Source organism: Humulus lupulus, chromosome 8 (genome assembly GCF_963169125.1).
Source record: "Humulus lupulus chromosome 8, drHumLupu1.1, whole genome shotgun sequence".
Lineage (NCBI taxonomy): Eukaryota > Viridiplantae > Streptophyta > Magnoliopsida > Rosales > Cannabaceae > Humulus > Humulus lupulus.
In genome coordinates this window covers 145,086,700-145,109,892 of record NC_084800.1, presented here as the reverse complement: position 1 = coordinate 145,109,892, position 23,193 = coordinate 145,086,700, and the positions used below count along the sequence as shown (strand labels likewise).

Genomic DNA, 23,193 nt, shown 5'->3' with positions numbered 1-23,193 from the left:
ACGAGTTGTTCCTTAACTTTGAATTCAAGTTAGACCACTTCCACATTTTGATGGCCTACTTTGTAGAACATTGAAGATCTCCTTTGATTGGATGCAAAACATATTTACAACACCATCCGCATGAGCAAAACACAATCAATATCAACTTCTTAATCAGGAAAGAAAATTACTACACCATCTATCTAAGCAAGGAACTAGGAGTACCAACACACCAAGTGATCTAACAAGACTGAGCTTGAACAAATGTTTCAAGTGCAATCAGCCTGTCACCATCTTCCATTGAGTGTCCTAGGCCAAGCCTAGGACTTTCAAATGTGATGGACGAAGAAGATTATACCAATTCAAGAAATAACATGTTTACACATTATAAGGTTACACAATCCAAAATACAGTTACACATTATATATATATATATATATATAAATTGCCAAACAATCACTTATGATCCATCTCTATAGCTGTTCAAAAAATAATGAACTACCAAAATGTATAGAACACATCAATCAATCCTATTAGAATGCAGCATTATAAGTTAATTAGCCGGATCTATCAAGATAGGAGATATCAAAATTGCCATTGGATTGCTACTCTGCCCCCATCATCTGCAAAATAACAATCCATTTGTCATGTAAGAACCATGTTCGACTCAAACAATTTAGAAAAAAAATGACCTTTTTCTACCATTGAAACAGACGGTTCAATATCATATTAGCAGCATTTCTCCATTCGAATGGCGGAATATATTACTTTACTCCCCTGTGATTTTCTTAACTACCTTGTTATACCCTTGTGTTAATTAACACCAAAACAACCCCCAATGTTTTACAAATCAGTTCAAAATCATCTCCTATCCTCAATTTTGATACTGAAAACATGCACTTAATCATTATAAGAAAGTGATGATTAGACCCAATGGTGCATAAATTTGCTTACATAAAACATAGATTCCATATGAACGACAACTAGAATATAAAGTAAGAATGAACAAGGGAAACACATACACATACAATTTGATTGGATGTACCAAAAAATTCCTCTTTTGTCACCTTTCATTTCTTTATAGACTTTCATTTTTTTTTACTGAGTTCTAGAAATCCCCTCAAGGGGCCTCAGTCTAAAACTCAATCTGCCAGACTGCCACTATACTAATCTTTGGGAAACATTAAAAGTCGCGGCTATTAACCCACTTGGTGGCACTGAGGGATTAAACCATAGGGCTAATGGTTTGACAAACCCTGAGTTCTGCAATAGGCTTTTAGTACTCAGATCTCATTGTCTATAGAATGGGTGGTGACATTCAAAGAATTCTAGCATAGAATAGGTGGTAATGTACCACGTCACTCACTCACCTTAAAAATATCACCGAACATTCCTTGCAGGGGATTTCTACGTCGTACTCCATAGAACTTTTCTGCAATATCATCCAGCAACTGAAACATAATCCACATATTAGAATCAACCTTGCACAGGGCCAAGAGGGAAATAAAAGTACAGTAAAACCTCTATAAGAATAATTTTGGGACCAAACTAATTTTATTCTAATTGAAAGGTTATAACTGAATAAAAATATTGGGACAAAAAATTTCCGATCACCCAAAAGTATCAACTCTAACAACAATAACAGTAAAACTCTCTAAGAACTTATTTAAAAGTATCTTAAGTAATTCAAATGTAGAATAGATCCTTGATTTTCTTATTTATGTACAAAATGACATAATATATATATATATATATTAGATTATATATATATATAATTATTCCTATATAAAGATATATTTTTTTAATGCAGGACTTAAAAAAACGTATAATTAATTACATTTTAGAGATTATTCTTATTTATAACTGGTCCAAATTAGGACCAATTTTTTTTATAATAAAATTGAGGTTATTCTTATAGAGTATTCTTATATAGAGGTTTTGCTGTATAGATTACAAGTTGGTAGGAGGGTACTCGCCACATTACCGAAACGCATACCTCTTTAAATGAAGGATCTCTGTCTACACATGATTTATATTTCACTTTTAGCATATTAAAAAGAGGCAAAGCATCTCTCTGCAACCTGTATTGAGAAAAGATTTCAGGAACAAAGTTACATTTCAAGTTTGAGCCGTTACAAGCACAATGCATACTATCATCCCTATAGAAAATGAAATGAATGGTTATATTAAGCTACTAACTACCTAAACTGAAATGAAAAACAAAAACCAAGGGCGTCAGATTAGATCATAACTCACGTTTGTAGCAGAAAAGTAATGAATTGGATCAAATCAGAATGGGGAAGGTCAAGCTGCCGATCTTCAACTTGAATCTTTATTTCATCCATGAGTTGATTAGCATCTCTAAGATTACCTGAAGACAAATACCTACAATAACATAATGATAGTAGCAGGCAAGAGTCAGGGCAATAATGCTGATCAGGGAGTTTGAAATTGGAGATGTAGTTAGTCTTTAAATAAAGGATGGAAAGAGTAACCTTACATTAGAATTGCCCGTGAAATGGCCAAATCATCTTCTCCTGGATAACACTGCATGATCAATATGAATGAGCCTTTAACACATGATGCAACAAATAAATAAACAGACTTTGTCATGTTAATAAGTAAATAAACATAGACTTTGTCATGTTAATAAGTGTATTATTAAGAACTTGAGTAGCTTAGGTATAAGTCCTAAAACGTCATTAAATGATTTTGAAAAATGTGATTTTTGTAGCCAAGCAAAAATAACTAAGACCCCACATAAATCTGTTGTTACAGAATCTGAGCTTTCAGATTTAAATTCATTTTGATATATGTGAGCTTGATGGGGTATTGACCAAAAATGGTAAACGCTACTTTATTACATGTATTGATGACTGTTCTGATTTTACCAATGTGTATCTTATAAATAACAAAAAAAATGTGCTTGACACGTTTAAATTATTTGCGACTGAAATTGAAAATCAGTTCAATAAGAAAATTAAGATATTTTGTAGTGATAGAGGAATTGGATATGATTCAAGCATGTTTATTGATTTTATAATTCATGTGGCATTATTCATGAAAAAACTTGCACCATATTCTCCCAAAACGAACAATAACGCTGAAAGAAAAAATAGGATTTTCTCTGAATCTATTGTTGCTATTTTATTGAACTTTAGTGCTTCATCTCATTAGTAGGGTAAAATTTTGTTAACTGTTTGCTATGTGCTAAATAGAGTTCCCAAGTCTGAGGGCGAATTTTCACCGTATGAGATCTTGAAAAATATCTTACTTTAGGACCTGTAGTTGTTTAGCTTATGTTCGTATTCTTGATCCTAAGACAATTAAGCTAGCAAGTAGAGTCTATGAATATGTATTTATTGGTTACGCGATTAATAGCAAAGCATGCAGGTTTTATGATCTGAATGCACATATCATTGTGGAATCAAATGATGTTGATTTTTATGAACATAGATTCTCATTTAAATTGGAAAATAGTAGGGGTGCATCATCAAGCAACATTTAGCATCATCAAGCGACATTATGTGATTAGGAGTAGTGAAAACGACATGGTCCGTGACTCAACCCAGTAAAATCATCAGGTAAATTCGTTCCTTTTTAATTTCTGCAGCAACAAAAATACATGTCACGTAATTGTGTAATATTTTGGTGCATAGTTTGTTGAGTAATGATATGCACACAAAATACACACCAAAACATTACACACATTGATATGACAAAAAAAAATTTCAAATGACTTATGAGGATTGGATCGAGTGGTTAGGTCCAAGGTTTGCTCCCATGTGGCCTAGGGTTTGACTCCTCATGGGGAACTAACTAGCAATTTATTAAAGTTTACAACCTCGCAAAAAATTTAGGGTTCAGCAAGAGGACAAGAATTAATAGTATCTTTTAAATAACAAAGTATCTACCTTCGACAACAGAGAGAACACAGGACACCTCGTAGCATATCTATGATCTTGAATAAATGCACCACACCAAGGTAGAGTGAGAAAAGAGAATCACTAACCTTGCCCATAAAATTTACTAAAACAGAAGCAAACTTTTTTGGATTGTTTCCTCTAATGAAATGATTTGATACTCGAGCCATATCCTGTGATAGAATTAAAATTAATTGACTTTTCAAGATGGAAGTTATGCATATTGAATATCAAAAAAAAAAAATCCTAAAATCAACAATCTACAATACATATGCTTTGCAGCACTTCAACATAAAACAATGTTGCGTTATCCCCCACCTAATCTAAATTATTCAAAAATGAGAAGGAAAAGATACAGGAGTTTGTCAGAATAATAACACCAAACCTAAAGCACATGACATGTGTATAAATCACAAAGCTCACGTTTTCCCTATTTTAAATTTTTAGGGCAAATCACAAAGCTCGCGTTACAGAAGTACTGTATCAACAAAATATTTGAAGCCAAAAACTTTGCTGCACCTACCACCTCAGGAGATTCAGAATATATATATTCCGCTAGCATAACATGCAGTTCAGGAGAACCATTTCTGGGTGCTCCAAACTCTGCAGACCATCTAGGAAACCAAAAAAAAATAATTAGCACACAAGTAGATAGTAGGATCCGATTAGGCAGAAATCACATGTAATAATTTAGTTGCACAAATAAATAATGTATATGCATGTGGCCGTGCTGAATGTGTGTTAAATTAAATATATCTGATAGAATATTTCTTAGACAAAAATAGTTCTAACAATTAGGAGCCAAAAATAACAATGAAAATTCCATAAATCTTTATTGCAGTAGCCAAAACTGTACAAAAGATCAGCACTTCGAGTGGCTGGTCACTCCTATCAACCTCTTCAAGAGGGTTGAGCTCTCCCCAAAAGTCCACAGACTCAAAAATGAATATCCCTCTTAGAATAGAACTCCCCCTCCTATTTATAGTTTTCCTGTTAACTATATATATTAGTTGTTCATGTTAACTGTAAATTAGCTATAAATTAGGACTAATTAGTTTCTTATTCCCTCATAGTTTCCTAGAATAACTTCCCTAGTTTGTATATAAATATATGTTTATTTCTCATTGAAATACAAGTGAATACAATTCTCTTCACCTCTTATTATATGGTATCAGAGCATTAGTCTATAAAATTCGAATTTTGCTACAAAATTAGGGTTTTTTCTTTTGGGGTTTTCCATAAACACAAATTAGGGTTTAGTCTATTTTATGGTTTATTTCGGAAACCCTAGTTCTGTTGGTCTACTATTCTCACCGCCCACACCAAAGGATTCCCCAGCCGCCGATCTCCATTCCCCATAAGTCCAGCCGCCAGATCCCCTACACGTGGACCTCACGAGCCGTCGCAAGTCGCAACACCAACTCCCACGCGCCGGCGTGTGAGAGCGCGTGGCATCATCTCCGACGGCCCTTTTTGTTCCGTTTGGTCTCCATTGCGTTTCTGGTTGATCAGTGCTTCATTTTTGCACACCTAGTTTCCGTAGTTGCAACTGTCAAGGTTTGTTCTAGGATCTTTGTTGTGATTCTACATTGGTTTTTTGTGTTTTCTGTTGTTTCTTTAAGGAGTTATGGCTGAGAATAAATCAGAGACGAACTCATGGTTTCATCTAATGTGGTTCCTGTGATATCTAAAATCACGGACCATAAACTGATTGGTTCGAATTATTTGGAGTGGTGTAAGACTGTTCGACTTTATCTATGAAGTATTGACAAAGATGACCACTTGATTGATGATCCTCCTAAAGAAAAAGATGGTTCAAGACAGACGTGGCTCAGGGAGGATGCTCGGTTATTCCTTCAAATCTGGAATTCTATTGACAGTGAGGTAATTGGTTTGATCAATCATTGTGAGTTTGTTAAAAGAACTAATGGATTATTTGGAATATTTGTATTCTGGAAAAAGCAATCTCTCCCGTATGCATGAGGTGTGCAGAGCATTCTACCATGTGGAGAACAAGAACAGTCCCTTATGAACTACTTTATGTCCTTTAAGAAGACGTATGAGGAGCTTAATATGTTGCTGTCATTTAGCACTGATGCGAAGGTTCAACAACGCCAGCGAGAGCAGATGGCTATTATGAGCTTTCTAGTAGGGCTCTCACCTGAATTTGATTCTGCGAAAGCACAGGTTCTTTCTGGTTCTGATGTTTCCTCTTTACAAGATGTCTTTAGTCGTATTCTTCGCACGAAAATTACTCCTGTTCCTCTTAATAGTGCTTTGGTAAGTCGTAATAATTATGCGCCTAGGAAATCTTCTATTCCAACTGGGCATAAAGGAGGTCGTTCACAAGGAGTTGAAACTCAAACACCAGATTCTGGAGGCATTATTTGCAACTACTGTAAAAAGTCAGGTCACACCAAGTTTGAGTGTAGAAAGCTACAGTTTAAAAATCAGCAACAACACTCTGTTAATGTTGCAAATACTATTGATGCCACTGATAAATCCGTCCTTATTTCTGCTGATGAATTTTTCAAGTTCTCACGATATCAGGAATCACTCAAGTTGTCATCTCCTTCTGTCACTGCTATTGCCAATTCAAGTAAATCTAATACGTGTCTTCTCTCTTCATCCTCCAAATGGGTCATTGATTCTAGTGCCACAAATTACATGACAGGTAATTCCCATCTCTTTTCCACTTGTCATTCTCACACTTCAACTTCCACTGTTACCTTAGCTGATGGGTCACCATCTTGTGTTCGTGGGTCTGGCACTATTACTCCTACACCCTGCTTACTTTGTCATCTATCTTACATTTACCTAATTTATCCTTCAATTTGCTCTCTATTAGTCAACTCACTCATAATTTTAATTGTTGCATCTCATTATTTCCCGATTATTGTTTATTTCAAGATCTTATGACGAAGAAGATTATTGGTAAAGGACATGAATCTAGAGGCCTCTATGTTCTTGACATACTGCCACCAACTTCTTTTGCTTGTTCGAGTGTCACTTCCGCTTTTGAGGCTCATTGTCGATTGGGTCATCCGTCTCTTTCTTTGCTCAAGAAACTTTGTCTGCAATATAGTAAGATGTCTTCATTAGATTGTGAGTCGTGTCAATTTGCCAAACACCATCGTCTTAGTTTGAGTCTACGAGTCGATAAACGTGTTAGTGTTCCTTTTGAATTAGTTCATTCTGATGTTTGAGGTCCTTCTCCTATTTTGTCTAAACCTGGATTTAAGTATTTTGTTACTTTTGTTGATGATTATTCTTGTGTAACATGGTTATATTTAATGAAAAATTATTCTGAATTGTTTTCTATATTTTGTGCATTTTGTGCTGAGATTAAGAATCAATTTAATGTTTCTTTTCGTACTTTGCGAAATGATAATGCCAATGAATATACATTCGCTTTATTTCATTCTTATATGGTCTCTAATGGCATGCTTCATGAAATCTCGTGTTGATACTGCATCCCAAAATGGTGTAGCAGAACGTAAACATAGACATCTTCTTGAAACTGCACGAGCCCTCTTATTTCAAATGCATGTTCCCAAACATTTTTGGGCCGATGCCGTTTCTACAACATGTTTTCTTATCAATCGCATGTCATCTTCTGTTCTTAATGGTGAAATTTAGTTTTCTAGAATAACTTCTGTAGTTGTGTATAAATAGATGTTATATTTTCAATACAATATACAATTCTCTTCACATATCATTACATGGTATTAGAGCATAGTCAGGTTCTGGGTTTGAGATTCGAAATTCGAAATTAGAGTTCATCACAAATTGAGGTTTGCAATTAGGGTTTAATTTTCTTTCATTTTTTGGGTTCCTATTTCGGAAACCCTATTTAGAGTGTTCTTTTGTTCTCACCACCGGCACAGAAGGACTGCCCAGCCACCGACCAACCAGACCCCGCCGTCTGAGGTCCAGAAACGCCGCGAGTGGAGCCCACGCGCCGCCGTAACCCGCTACCCAGTCCCCCAAGCGACAACGCGTGCGCCGTTCAGCCGCCGTGCTTTCGACTCCGGTTGGTCCCCAAGTCCTTCTCGTCACTTTTCTGCCCAGTTTGTGTTCTTCTCCGGTCATTTTCATATCTGTTTTTGTTCAAGTCTTGTATTTAGAAAGTTCCTTTTCTTGGCTTTGTTTACTTGTTTTTTACATATTTGCTTTTGAGGTTATGGCTGAGGCAAAATTCGTGGTATCTGATATGGTTCCTGTGATATCTAAAATCACGGACCATAAACTGAATGGTTCGAATTATTTGGACTGAAGTAAGATATTCGACTTTATTTACAAAGTATCAACAAAGATGACCATTTGACTGATGATCCTCCTAAAGACAAAGGTGATTCAAGACAGGCATGGCTCAGGGAGGATGCTCGCTTATTCCTTCAGATTCGAAATTCCATTGATAGTGAGGTAATTGGCTTGATCAATCATTGTGAGTTTGTTAAAGAACTAATAGATTATTTGGAATTTTTGTATTCGGGAAAAGGGAATCTCTCTCGTATGTATGAGGTTTGCAAAGCATTTTACCGTGGAAAAACAAGATCAGTCACTTATAAACTACTTTATGGCATTTAAAAAGATGTATAAGGAGCTTAATGTGTTGCTGCCATTTAGTACCGACGTGAAGGTTCAACAAAAACAACGAGAGCAAATGGCTATTATGAGCTTTCTATCTGGGCTCTCCTCTGAGTTTGATTCTGCTAAGGCACAAGTTCTTTCTGGGACTGATATATCCTCTTTACAAGATGTCTTTAGTCATATCCTCCGCACAGAAATAACACCACCCGTTTCACTTAATGGTGTCTTGGTAAGTCGCAATAATAATTAAGCGCTTGGGAGATCCTCTAATCCAAGTGGAAACAAATGAGGTAGTTCACAAGGATTTGACACTCGAGCGTTGGATTCTGGAGGCATTATTTGCAACTATTGTAAAAAACCGAGCCACACCAAGTTTGAGTGTAGAAAGTTACAGTTTAAAAACTAGCATAAACACTCAGCTAATGTTGCATCTAATAGTGATACCTCTAACAAATCAATCCTTATCTCTGCTGATGAGTTTGCCAAGTTCTCCAAGTATCAGGAATCACTTAAATCTTCATCTCCTTCTATCACTGCTATTGTTGATTCAGGTAAAATCTAATGTGTGCCTTCTTTCCTCATCCTCAAAATAGGTCATTGATTCTGGTGCCACAGATCATATGACAGGTAATTCTAGTCTCTTTACTTCATTTCAGTCTTCTGCTTCTACTTCTACAGTTACTTTAGCCGATGGGTCACCATCGTGTGTTCGTGGGTCTGGCAGCATCACTCCTACCCCTTTGTTGTCTGTCTTCTGTTTTACATTTACCTAATTTATTCTTTAATTTACTCTCTGTCAATCAACTCACTCGTAATCTCAATTGTTGTGTCTCATTTTTTCCTGATCATTGCCTATTTCAGGATCTTATGACGAAGAAGATTATTGGCAAAGGACATGAATCTGGAGGCCTCTACACTCTTGATACATCGCCACCCAGCTCTATTGCTTGCTCGAGTGTTCCTTCTCCCTTTGAGGCTCATTGTCGATTGGGTCATCCATCTCTCCCTTTACTAAAGAAGCTTTGTCCTCAATATAGTACGGTGTCTTCCTTAAATTGTGAGTCGTGTCAGTTTGCAAAACATCATCGTCCTAGTTCGAGCCCTAGAGTCAATAAACGTGCTAGTGTTCCTTTTGAATTAGTTAATTCTGATGTTTGGGATCCTTCTCCTAATTTGTCTAAACCTGAATTTAGGTATTTTGTTACATTTGTAGATGATTATTCTCGTGTAACTTGGTTATTTTTAATGAAAAGTCGTTCAGAGCTATTTTCCCTGTTTTGTGCGTTTTGTGCTGAAATTAAAACTCAATTTAATGTTTCAATTCGTACTTTGCGAAGTGATAACACCAAAAAATATACATCTGCTTTATTTCAATCTTATATGACTCAGAATGGCTTCATGAAACTTCCTGTGTTGATACCCCATCCCAAAATGGTGTGGCGGAACGTAAAAACAGACACTTTCTTGAAACTGCACGAGCTCTCTCTCTTATTTCAAATGCATGTTCCTAAACCGTTTTGGGCTGATGCAGTTTGCACAGCATGTTTTCTCATTAATCGAATGTCGTCCTCTGTTCTTCAAGGTGAGATACCTTACAAAATTCTTTTTCCACAAAAGTCTTTGTTTCCTGTTGACCCTAAGATATTTGGTAGCATTTGTTTTGTTCGGGATGTTCGTTCGCATGTCACTAAATTAGATCCCAAGTCTTTGAAATGTATTTTCCTTGGTTATTCCCGTCTTCAAAAAGGCTACCGGTGTTATTGTCCCAGTCTTAACAAATATTTAGTCTCCATTGATGTCACTTTCCTCGAAGATACACCTTATTTCCCTTCTCTGCCCATTCCCACTCGTCAGGGGGAGGCCGATGATTAGTTGGACTATTCAATCACATCTTCTTCTCCTGACACGAACCTATCACCAATCTCGCCACCTGTTCTTGTGAAGCCTCCTATTCTTCAAGTTTACTCCAGGCGACAACCTCTTGATTCAAGTCCTGCACTTGCTCATTCATCATCAGATCTGGACCCAAGTGATGATCTTCCAATTGCATTACACAAAGGTAAACGTTAGTGTACTTATCCCATTTCTTCTTTTGTTTCTCATAATAACTTGTCTTCCTCTTGCTCTTTCATTGCTTCCCTTGATTCTATTTCTATTCCTAAGACTGTTCGTGAAGCCATATCTCATCCTGGTTGGCATACTGCAATGCTAGAGGAGATGAATGCTTAAGATGATAATGGTACTTGGGACTTGGTCGATTTACCTTCAGGAAAACAGGCTATCGGCTGCAAATGGGTCTTCACAGTTAAGGTCAATCCGAATGGGTCAGTTGCTCGATTGAAAGCTCGTCTTGTCGCCAAGGGCTATGCTCAAACTTATGGAGTAGATTATTCTGAAACTTTATCTCCTGTTGCAAAGTTTACATCTATTCGGTTGGTTATTTCAATGGCAGCTACTCATCATTGGCCTTTACATCAACTTGATATCAAAAATGTTTTTCTTCATGGTGATCTTTAGGAGGAGGTGTATATGGAGCAACCTCCTGGGTTTGTTGCTCAGGGGGAGTCGCGACGAGTTTGTCGTCTTCAAAAATTTTTATATGGTTTGAAACAAAGTCCTCGTGCTTGGCTTGGAAAGTTTAATCAGGCTATTGAGAAATTTTGTATGATGAAAAGCAAGTCTGATCATTCGGTGTTCTACAAACGATCAGAAGTTGGCATCATTTTGTTAGTTGTATATGTGGATGACATTGGTATTACCGGAAATGATACTAGCAGAATCTCCTCTTAAATCTTTCCTTCATACTCAATTTCACACAAAAAATTTGGGTGTGATAAGCCTCCAGTCAAGTTAGTTTACACTAGGAGGCCACGTGACACATAAGCCCAGAACTACTCTATATCTTAGCCATACTTTAGTTTGTATTAGTATTTTTTCAATTTGTTTATTTTATTTTCATCCAGCTGTATTTTATAATATAAAGGGGCTGAGTTGTATTTAGTCTTTTTTAGATCATAGCTGGCAGTTTCTTTAGCCAGACCAGTTCCTATAAGTAAGGGTGGAGATTCATTTGTAAAGGAGGAGAGAACATTAGAAGAGAATAGGTCCTTTGGAGAGAACAGCCCTCTCGAAAGGTTGTGGTGGGAGATACTAGTTGATTGTAATTCTTTTCTTTTATTTTATCAATAAAGAGGTTTTCTAGGAGGGATTTCATATACTTGTGTTCAAGAATAGATAGTCTACTTCTCAACTAAGAAGATTCTATCAAATTGGTGCGATGATTGCGGACATGGGCCCAAAGAAAACAAGGGAAAGGAGCCACTCTACTGTAGAGCTCGGACAAGAAATGGAGACCTTGAAGACAGAAGTTTCAGTCATCAAGAATTCCATGGAGAGCATGGCCAACCGAATTCAGCAGCAGTTACAAGAAACCCTTCAACAATCTCAATGTGAGATTCAAGAATCTCTGCAGCAACAATTCAAAACGCTTTTGGAAATTCAAGAAAGATCAAAGAATCATCAAGAGTCCAGGGAAGATGGCAATGGTGCTAGCGGCAGCCAGGAGAAGGGTCAGCCCAGAGAATCAGCAGCACAAGGTGACCCTCAACAGAGAGAACCACCTTCAAGAAGCAAGTGCTAGTCTATTGGTGCATCTCCCCCTGTTTAGGGGTAGTCGGAATTCGGGAGGCAGCTTTTTCGACCGGGGACAGCAGGAAATTCGATGTCGCCATGAGAATCGACTCAAAAGGTTGAAGATGCCATCCTTTAATGGTGAGAATCCAGATTGTTGGATAATGCAAGCAGAGAGATTTTTTGTTTGCCATGAATATGATGAAGAAGAGAAGGTTGAGGAAGCCTTCATTTCATTTTCTAGTGATGCTTTATTATGGTACCAATACGAAAGCAACAAAAGGAACATTCACAGCTGGGAGGAATTGAAAAAGTTGCTGCTTCGACATTTCCGAGATCAACAAGAAGGGTCCCTGTATGACCAATTTTTGACTGTCAAACACATAGGACCTGCCCCAGTAATTCAATAAACCAGAATAGACAATAATAAGCAATAAAACAGTAACCAAAGAGTGAATAATTCTGAAGCTTTATTGAAAGAAAATATGAGTTTCATACAAACACAGAGAAAAAGATCTCCATGATGCCTAGAATTCTCTTAATTCTTGCATAACTAATTACTAGCTTCCTTTTCCCACTAATAGGCTACTTAGTACCCAATTTGCCCCTCTAACAAACTACCCTCCACGTCAACCATCAAATGACCCAGCCTACCCTTGGCCTTTGTGTCCCGACCCCCTCCTAGTGTATGTGAACCGAATCATAGGCTTATCAAGCCTATCATTACTTCCCCCGAATTTGTGAACCTTGCCCTCAAGGTTGAAAGCTGGAAACTGAGTTTGGATAGCTTCAAATTTCTCCCAAGTAACTTCGAAAACAGGCAAATCCTTCCAGCGAATAAGCACCTCAACAACTTGATCTGAAGAAGCTGGATTCTGCCTGACATTCAGCACTTTAGCAGGTTCCACAATAAGCTCCAGATCTGACGTTAGAGTAGGTGGAAGCGTGGTGGACGGATGAGCGGTTCCGATAGCAGCTCGGAGTTGCGACACATGAAAAACCGGATGGATAGCTGACGAAGGAGGCAAGTCTAGATGGTATGCCACTTTGCCAATGCGTTTCAGAACTGCGAAAGGTCCATAATACCTTGCTGCCAGCTTCTCATTTTTTCTAGTGGCCAGTGATTTCTGTTGGTAGGGTCACAATTTAACGAATACCTTGTCTCCCACCACAAACTCCACCTTCCTATGCGACCCATCAGCTCCTTCCTTCATCTTTTGTTGTGCTCGCAGCAGGTGCATCTTCAAGTCGTCCAAGAATGAGTCTCGCTCCTCAAGCAGCTGGTCGACAGCCAGTACATGTGTGGTACCTGCTGCATAACGAATCAACGGTGGGGGGTCACGCCCGTATAAAACCTTGAACGGAGTGCAGCCCAAGGATGAGTGATAAGTGGTATTGTACCAATACTCAGCCCATGCTAACCACTTAGCCCAAGCTTTTGGACGGTTCGAAGCGAAGCAACGGAGATATGTCTCAAGGCATCGATTTACTACCTCCGATTGCCCATCTGTTTGGGGGTGATAGGAAGTACTGTGGCGAAGTTCCGTCCCTTGCAGTTTGAACAATTCAGACCAAAAATGGCTGAGAAAAATCATGTCACGGTCAGACACAATAGACAGCGGAACCCCATGCAAATTTACCACATGTGTAACAAATGCAATGCTTCAGCCACCGTTTTGGCAGTAAATGGGTGTCGAAGGCCTATGAAGTGGCTGTATTTACTAAGCCAGTCCACCACCACTAATATAGTATCTATACCCTCCGATTTAGGCAGCCCTTCTATGAAATTCATAGTTAACTCCTCCCAAACTTGTGCTGGCAGCGATAGTGGCTGCAGCAAACACCCTGGAGACATTGCCAAATATTTGTTCCGCTGGCAAATATCACAAGAACGAACAAACTCCAAGACCTTAGCCTTCATGCCGACCCAATACACATCTCATTTCAGCCGTTGATAAGTCCGCAGCTCCCCCGAATGGCCGCCGATGAGCGAGCAGTGATACATACGTAAGAAATGGGGCAGCAAAGCCGAAGTGGTGGATAAAACTAAACGACCCCTGTACAATAGCCGTTGTTGGTTTAACGAAAACCCAGCAATGATTTTACCTTGCGCCACATCCGCTTTAACCCGAGACAGGAATGTGTCCGCTGCCACCTCACGATTAACAAGCTCTCAATCCATCCATGTAGTAGACGTCAACAAGGAACACTCCACTTGGCCGACCCTAGATAAAGCATCAGCCGCCCGATTTGTTTCCCCGGAGCGGTACTGAATATCAAAATCAAATCCCAACAATTTTACCAACCATTTCTGATGTTCAGGAGTAACCAGCCGCTGTTCTAACAAAAACTTGAGACTCTTCTGGTCTGTTCGGACAATAAATCGTCTTCCAAGGAGGTAAGGTCGCCACTTGAGTACCGCAAGGACAATGGCCATGAGTTCCTTTTCATAGATGGATTTCAGTCGAGCTTTGGGCTTCAGCACTTGACTGAAATACGCCAGTGGGCGTCCCTCCTGCATCAAAACAGCCCCTACCCCAAACCCCGAAGCATCAGTCTCTACTACAAACGGCTTAGTGAAATCTGGGAGTGCTAAAACAGGAACTGTGGTCAGTGTTCTCTTCAGTTATTCAAAGGCAGCAATAGCTTCTTCAATCCACCCATACTGATCCTTTTTTAGTTGATCAATAAGAGGTCTAGCGATGGCCCCATAATTCTTGACGAATTTCCTGTAATATCCAGTCCAGTGAGACCAAGAAACCCCCTCAGCTCCTTAATCGTTCTTGGCAGCGGCCAATCGAGCATAGATTGAATCTTAGAAGGGTCCACAGCCACTCCCTCACCTGAAATAATATGTCCCAAATATTCGACTTGTCGCTGTCCAAAACAACACTTCTTTAAGTTGGCAAAAAACTGATGGTCTGACAAGGTTTGTAACACTATCTCAAGGTCCTTGACATGAGTTTCCTCATCCGGGCTATAGACGAGGATGTCGTCGAAGAAGACCAATACTCTTTTACGAAGATGCGGCTGGAAAATATCGTTCATCTGAGAATGAAAGGTGGCGGGGGCGTTGGTCAGCCCAAAGGGCATCACTACAAACTCGTAGTGGCCTTCATGAGTTCGAAAGGCAGTTTTATGGATGTCCTCCGGCCTCACCCTAATCTGATGGTACCCCGAACGTAAATCTAACTTCGAAAATACATGAGCCCCGTGCAACTCGTCTATCAACTCGTCAATAACTGGTATGGGAAATTTGTCGGGTACCGTGGCTCGATTAAGAGCTCTATAATCCACACAAAATCGCCATCCGCCATCCTTCTTCTTAACCAAGAGAATTGGGCTCGAATAGGGACTGTTACTCGGCTGGATCACCCCGGATTGCAGCATCTCTCGAACAATTTTCTCTACCTCATCTTTGATACCATGGGGGTATCGATATGGTCGGATACTCACGGGGGTGGTGCCGGGCTGAAGAACAATGGCATGATCATGTTGTCCTTGCGGCGGCAGCGAAGTCGGTGTAGCAAACACAGTGTCGTACCGCTGTAATACTTCGTGTATCCCGTCTGAATAGGCAGCCCGATCCTGAGAAACCGATGCACAACCCAGCTCTACCCAAACTCCTTGTCTCTCATTTTGTAACAGCCGTATCATCTGCTTCAACGATATACACGTCTTGTGAAGCAAAGGATCGCCATGTAAAACAACAGGCTGACCTTGGATTCGTAGTTTCATCGTGTGATCCTTCCAATGATGCGTGGTTTCCCCTAAAGTTTGCAGCCATTGGACGCCCAAGATAACATCAGTACTGCCGAGTTGCAACGGCAGAAAGTCTTCGATAATTTCCATTCCTTGCAAGTGTAACGGCACCGAGTGACAAATACCCTCCCCCTTCACCGCCTGACCACTGCCCATCTGTACTTCGTAAGCTTCAGTCGTGGACAGAGGCAGCGCTAGTTTCTGGGCTAATTCCGTCGTAATAAAGTTGTGTGTCGCCCCGCTATCCACCTAAACTACCACTTCGTGACCCATGATAGAGCCCAGAATTTTCATGGTCTTTGGGGAAGTCAAACCAACCACGGCATTCAGAGATACTTCCACCATATGAGCCTCCGCCGCGCTTATAGCATCGGCAATGCCAAGAACCTCCCCAATCGGGTCAGTGGCCGGCTCATCCACGGCCTCTTCTTGGATAATAATGACCTGAACTTCCGCTTGAGAGCACTCGTGCCCTCTAGTCCAACGCCCGTCACATTTGAAGCAAACCCCACGGCATTTCTTCTCTTGAATCTCGGACTCAAAAAGGCGGTGGTACACCACTGACGTTGCCGGAGCCGAGGCTGTCTTAGGGCTAGCACTAGTCGGGGTCGATGATGAAGAAGAAGAAGGGGAAAGGACAAATGTGCCCTTACCGTGTTCAAGGAGAGACAGGCTGCTCAAAGGGGGTCTTGGATTGGCCCTAATGGGCCCACTCAGCCCAGCCCGATATCCTTTAGTGAAGGCCTGATTGGCTTCAATCTGCTCAGCCAACTCCATCATGTGTAACAGCCCATTTGGCTCCAAAATCCTCAAGGGGGCCTGGATCTCCACTTTGAGGCCCTTCAAGAAAGCAGCCCGTAAGGCAGCCTCCCCCATCATCTCCACCGAAGCAGCGAGAGCTTCAAACCTCTTGCGATAGTCCTGGACCGAAGTGACCTGTTGGAGGACAAAGAAATGATCATACACCGAGCCTTCGTGAGTGGGACGAAATCGCCGGAGAAGCAACAGCTTCAATTCTTCCCACGTGGTGATGATGCGCCTCTGATTTTCCCAGCGAAACCAACTGAGAGCCGCCCCTTCCAAACACAAGACAGCGGCCTCTAATTGCTCGCCCGGAGACAACCGCTGTAAGTTAAAGTAGCGCTCAGCACGGTAAGTCCAATCATCCGGGTCATCTCCTGTGTAAACGGGCAATTCGATCTTCCGAGCTCGAAATTCAGATCGCCGGTCCCCACCCTCAGCGACACGGCCCGTGGAGGCACCCCCGCCAGTCGCCGCAGACCCCTCGCCAGGAAGACGACGACCCGAGCCCGGAATTCCAGTAGACCCCTCACGAAGAGAGGCAAGTTCATCAGCCACCCGGCCCTGAGCAGTAACCAATCGATCTAGCACCTCCTTCATAGAACCCAGCTCTAGTGCATGATCCTTAAGCAACGCACCGTGATCGTTGAGCTGAGTTTGGACACTGGATAAGGCAGATTCAACGCCAACAACACGATTGTCCATCCTCGTCGACACCGGCATACACAGAGCGCCAGGTACTGGTTCTGATACCAATTAATAGGACCTGCCCCAGTAATTCAATAAACCAGAATAGACAATAACAAGCAATAAAACAGTAACCAAAGAGTGAATAATTCTGAAGCTTTATTGAAAGAAAATATGAGTTTCATACAAACACAGAGAAAAAGATCTCCATGATGCCTAGAATTCTCTTAATTCTTGCATAACTAATTACTAGCTTCCTTTTCCCACTAATAGGCTACTCAGTACCCAATTTGCCCCTCTAACAAACTACCCTCCATGTCAACCATCAAATGACCCAGCCTACCCTTGGCCTTTGTGTCCCGACCCCCTCCTAGTGTATGTGAACCGAATCATAGGCTTATCAAGCCTATCACAAACAAGAAGGTTCTGTTTCAGAATATAAGAGAAAGTTCATAAGGCTCCTATTACTCACCCTGTCTCAGCCACAGCTCCTGACATGCCTCCACCTCCTATTAAAGTGTACATCAGGCGTCTGCCTCCTGTTTTATGTCCTGCACTTGCTTCTTCGTTATCAGATCCGGTCTCAAGCGATGATCTTCCCATTGCGCTACGCAAAGATAAACGCCAATACACTTATCCTATTTCTTCTTTTGTTTCTTATAATCATTTGTCATCTTCTTCTTGTTCTTTTATTGCTTCCCTTTATTCTATTTCGATTCCTAATACTGTTCGTGAAGCCATATCGCATCCTGGTTGGCATGATGCAATGATAGAAGAGATGAATGCTTTAGATGACAATGGTACTTGGGACTTGGTCGATTTACCTTCAGGAAAACGGGCCATAAGGTGCAAATGGGTATTCACTGTTAAGGTCAATCCAGATGGATCAATTGCTCGATTAAAGGCCCGTCTTGTTGCTAAGGGTTATGCTCAAACCTCTAGAGTAGACTGTTGTGATACTTTTTCTCCTGTTGCTAAGTTGACATCTGTTCGATTATTTATTTCAATAGCAACTTCTCATCATTGGCCTTTACATCAGTTAGATATCAAGAATGTTTTTCTTCATGGAGATCTTCAGGAGGAGATGTATATGGAGCAACCTCCTGGTTTTGTTGCTCAGGGGGAATCAGGGCGAGTCTGTCGTCTTCGAAAATCTTTATATGGTTTGAAGCAAAGTCCTCGTGCTTGGTTTGGTAAATTTAGTCAGGCTGTTGAGAAATTCAGTATGCTGAAAAGTAAGTCCGATCATTCTATGTTTTATAAACGATCAACTGCCGGTATCATTTTATTGGTTGTGTATGTGGATGATATTGTTACTACTAGAAATGATACTAGAAGAATCTCATCTCTTAAGTCCTTCATTCATACTCAGTTTCACACGAAGGATTTGGGAGTGCTCAAGTATTTTTTGGGAGTTGAGGTAACTCGGAGTAAACAAGGTATTTTTCTATCTCAAAGAAAGTATGTCGTTGATTTGTTGACTGAGACAGGAAAATTGGGAGCAAAGCCTTGTAGTACTCCAATGAGTCCTAATGTGCACCTTACAAAAGATGGGGAACCATTTGAAGATCCTGAAAGATATCACAGGTTGGTTGGAAAGTTGAATTATCTTACCGTGACTCGTCCAGACATTGCATTCTCAGTTAGTGTTGTCAGTCAGTTCATGTCATCTCCAACAATTCATCATTGGGCAGCGTTAGAGCAAATTTTGTGTTACTTGAAAGGAACACCAGGACGAGGTATCGTGTACGTAGATCATGGGTACACTTATATTGAGTGTTTCTCAGATGCATATTGGGCAGGTTCTAAAGTGGATAGAAGATCCACTTCAGGTATTTGTATTTTTGTTGGAGGGAATTTGGTCTCTTAGAAGAGTAAGAAGCAAAATGTTGTGTCACAATCAAGTACAGAATCAGAATATAGGGCTATGGCACAGTCTGAGTGTGAGGTAATGTGGATCTATCAGCTATTGACTGAAGTAGGACTTAAGACTTCAGTACCAGCAAAATTATGGTGTGATAACCAAGCTGCTCTTCATATTGCATCTAATCCCGTGTTCCATGAGTGGACTAAGCACATCAAAATTGATTGTCATTTTGTTCGTGAGAAAATTCAGCAAGGCTTGATCTCCACAGGATATATGAAGACCGGCGAACAACTAGGGGATATCTTTACAAAAGCATTAAATGGGGTGCAGGTTGATTATTTTTATAACAAGCTGGGCATGATTAACATATATGCTCCAGCTTAAGGGGGAGTGTTAGCTATATATATTAGTTGTTCATATTAACTGTAAATTAGCTATAAATTAGGACTAATTAGTTTCTTATTCTCTCATAGTTTCCTAGAATAGCTTCCCTAGTTTGTATATAAATATTTGTTTATTTCTCATTGAAATACAAGTGAATACAATTCTTTTCACCTCTTATTACACCATCCTTACGTCTAGGCTAATAAAAGACTCACAGCTGGTCTAATTCCTAAACCACTAAAAAATACAATTAATGACTTAGCATTATTGGCCAATAAAATACAACTCTATGACAAACAATTATAAAAGAATAACCACATACAACTCAACTGAATATCTACTTTCTAATCCTCCTTTGATAGGTGATTCGTACCAAAGGCTTATCAATATCAATTTGTATGCTAACAAATCATATAAGATAAAGATGACAACCACTGTCTGCATAGCATAAAAAATGTATCACTGCTGGACTTCATTCAAGAACGACTATCCTAAAACAACACTTAGAATGATATACTGCCATATAAGGATGTTAGCATTTCTTAATACACTACAAATAAAGTATTAAATTCTCACCTAATAGCAGCTTTTAAAAATGATGAGCATCCATCTACACGTGTTTTTGCTGCCCCAAGTTCTTCAGAAAGCTGTTGTACATCATCATCATCAGCTAAGTGTTGTGGCACAGAAATCTGAGGAAACTTATTGTAAATTTGTCTGACACGGTCTGAGATAAATTATCATATTACAAACACCGACAAGATCAGAAATAATAAAGAGGCTAACAATAGAAAAAGAAAAAAAAAACGAAATGAAGAAACCAAAGGAAAAACCAAGAGACAAATTAACCAAATGAAGGCAGAAAATACTTGAAAACGAAGAAACCAAATGAAAATTGATATGCATTGAATTGTTACATTAAAAAGCAAGAACTTACTGAGGGTTTCATCATCATAAGGAACTCTTGCTTTGACAAGTGTATCCACAAACATCACAGCTAGCTCTGCTCCACATGTTACCTGAGATGGATTCTAGAATATCAAATGAATAGATTTAACAACAGATAATAATCTAAAGAATTTCACTACATTTTTTCTTTACAAATGTTATCAAGCTCAGAGATTCAATTTTCTTTAATTCATTTTCTCTTTCTTCTTCTGCTTCTTTTTTAATTATTTTATTACACAGTAGGATGATAAAGCTTCAGCCAGAGCTTTTACATCCAAAACTATGATCTTGTCAAACGCAATAAAGTAAGATTAACTAATGACAAGTCAGGTCATCACTTAAAGTTTGGACCACGGAAGATAGGGTTTAAGGCATGGGCATCCAAATTTAACACAACGTAAGCCCTGTCCCACCTCCAGCTCTATTGTATTCACCATATATTACAGATAAATTTCAAGTTTCAACTAAGGGAAACAAATTATGCACTTGAGTATAAAAAGAGTATAACCTGCCCATGTTCCAATTGGATGCAAGCACCTGAATGAATGATATCCAAAGCTTCAGAATACCTTTGAGCAGATACATATCTGCAATAAAGCATGCATACTTCGTCAGTGACCTGAATAGATAATAAAGAGTAACTAGTTACATGCTAGCCGAAAATGACAAAAGAGGGAAACCAAATGGGCAGAGTTTGAGTTAATACGGTAGAAAGTTCATGACAATCACGATGTTTTATTCCTCCCTCGTAAGACAGATATAAACACCAAGAGTGCATTAAAGTATGCAACAAAGCGTTTACTGTGAATCTCTGGTCTAGATTACTAAAAGAAATCAGTGTTTTCGGAGTTTCAAAAAAAAAAAAAAAAGCCAGGGAGGTTGAAGGAAGAAGAAATTATGGGTAGTGACAGAATATTTGAAAATGGTGGTAGCTCTTTAAACGTTTAATACTTTTAAAGATGTATTGCTTTCTGACTTAGCTAGGAATTGAAGTAATTGTTTGAACTTTTTAAGATGATCCCTTTACTTATACACACAAAAACAAACATATAATATAAGTATATATATATAAAATATATATTTATATATCGGAATCTCCATTGCACCCTACAATATTTGAGAGGCAGTAAATTCTAAATCGCCGGGTATCCCCATTAAATGTCGAATCCCAAAACTCATGGTGGAAATTATAGACCTGACTAGTAATACTACAACCAATCCCTCAAGGGTTATGTTTATGAATAAAGTGTATAATAATTTCCATAATTATGTTGGTAATCACCTGTAGTAACAAAACTTAACTACTAAAAGCTCATGCATATAGATACATCATCTATGTTGAACATAAGAGAATATCCGTACCTTGCACTTATTGACTTGTACATCTGTTGAGCTCCATAGTAATTACCCTCTTCAACAACTTTCTTTAATTTCTCAACATTCTGCATTTTAAAGCAAAAACAATTAGCCAGGTTGGAAATACATTCAACTTAACTAATAAATTAAGACCCCACAAACAAAAACAGTTCAACTGCACCAAATTCTAATAAGAACTCTTTTCTATCACTATTACTAACAAAATTTTCAGCATTTAACAAAATAATGAATCTAAGTTTGTACGTGAAATTGAAATCAGAAGAAAAATAGGCATGCTCCAATTCAGAAACAAAGCAATGCTGATCAGAGTTTAATCCAATGAGACTTGACATTTTCCAAAAGGAACATGCACCAGTAGGCAACGATTAAGTGATCAATTTTTTTTAACAACCAAGAATAAATAACGAATAGAAATTCAAATATTTGGATCCTAAAAACAAACACACACAATCCCCTCCACCCCTCTTTTTCTCTTCCACTCCCTTTTCCGGGAAACCAATCACAAAATAAAAAGAATGGTTTCTCAGGAAAACCAAAAAAACAAAGAGGTAGAAAGAAGCAATGGAAGAAGCTGGAATACCTCTTGAGCCGGAGGCAGAACGCCTCTTTTGGGTCTCTCCCCGGACATGACCTTGCTTCTTAGGTTTGAGGTGTTTCAATGGCAGAGATCTGAGTCTGGCTCGATGAAGCAGCTGTGTTGAATGTTCTGGTCTCAACGAGTTCAGTCTGTTAACGAGTGACTTGTGGGGTGCACCTGAGGGCGAATTCCTCTCTATTTTGGGTATTTGTAGATTTTTTTTTATACTTCCTTCTCTTATAATGATATTTATAACGAGTCAAATGTGCTCTACCGTACTTTAAAACCTCACTCCAAAATATTTTTTATTTTAGCACTAAGTTTTACATTATACCATACATACATTAGTTTTTCTGTATATTTCTCGACATCATTTAAATATTATATCTTTAAAAATATTTTATTAATTAAAGTAAAATAAAATAATTAAAAAAGAAAAAAAATATATATACTAAAGGAGAAATAAAAGAAAAATAATAATATTAAAATATTATATAAATGATATATAAATGTAGATATGGATTAATTAGAGTTTGTACATAATTGTACGCCCTGATTTTCCCACGGGCTGATTAGCAAGTCGAGCTGCGGCCTAACCATGATTACCTCATGATCATCCCCAGGGGTCGGAGCTTCGGTCGTAGTGTCGTGCCTTCCTAGCTCGA

At 39.1% G+C, this 23,193-nt stretch overlaps 1 protein-coding gene across 1 annotated transcript; it reads right to left on the bottom strand.

Annotated features, from left to right (window-relative positions):
* Positions 1 to 216: 216 nt before the first annotated feature.
* LOC133798539 (protein GET4) lies at positions 217 to 22,749 on the bottom strand. The gene is made up of 12 exons (XM_062236871.1): positions 22,532 to 22,749; positions 21,937 to 22,016; positions 21,083 to 21,161; positions 20,564 to 20,645; positions 20,203 to 20,353; positions 4,426 to 4,516; positions 3,992 to 4,075; positions 2,480 to 2,526; positions 2,236 to 2,364; positions 1,976 to 2,060; positions 1,350 to 1,430; positions 217 to 602 (listed from the first exon to the last, which is right to left on the bottom strand). The coding sequence occupies exons 1-12, from the start codon at positions 22,577 to 22,579 to the stop codon at positions 585 to 587; spliced, it is 975 nt and encodes a 324-aa protein (XP_062092855.1). The 5' UTR covers positions 22,580 to 22,749; the 3' UTR covers positions 217 to 584.
* Positions 22,750 to 23,193: the final 444 nt, after the last annotated feature.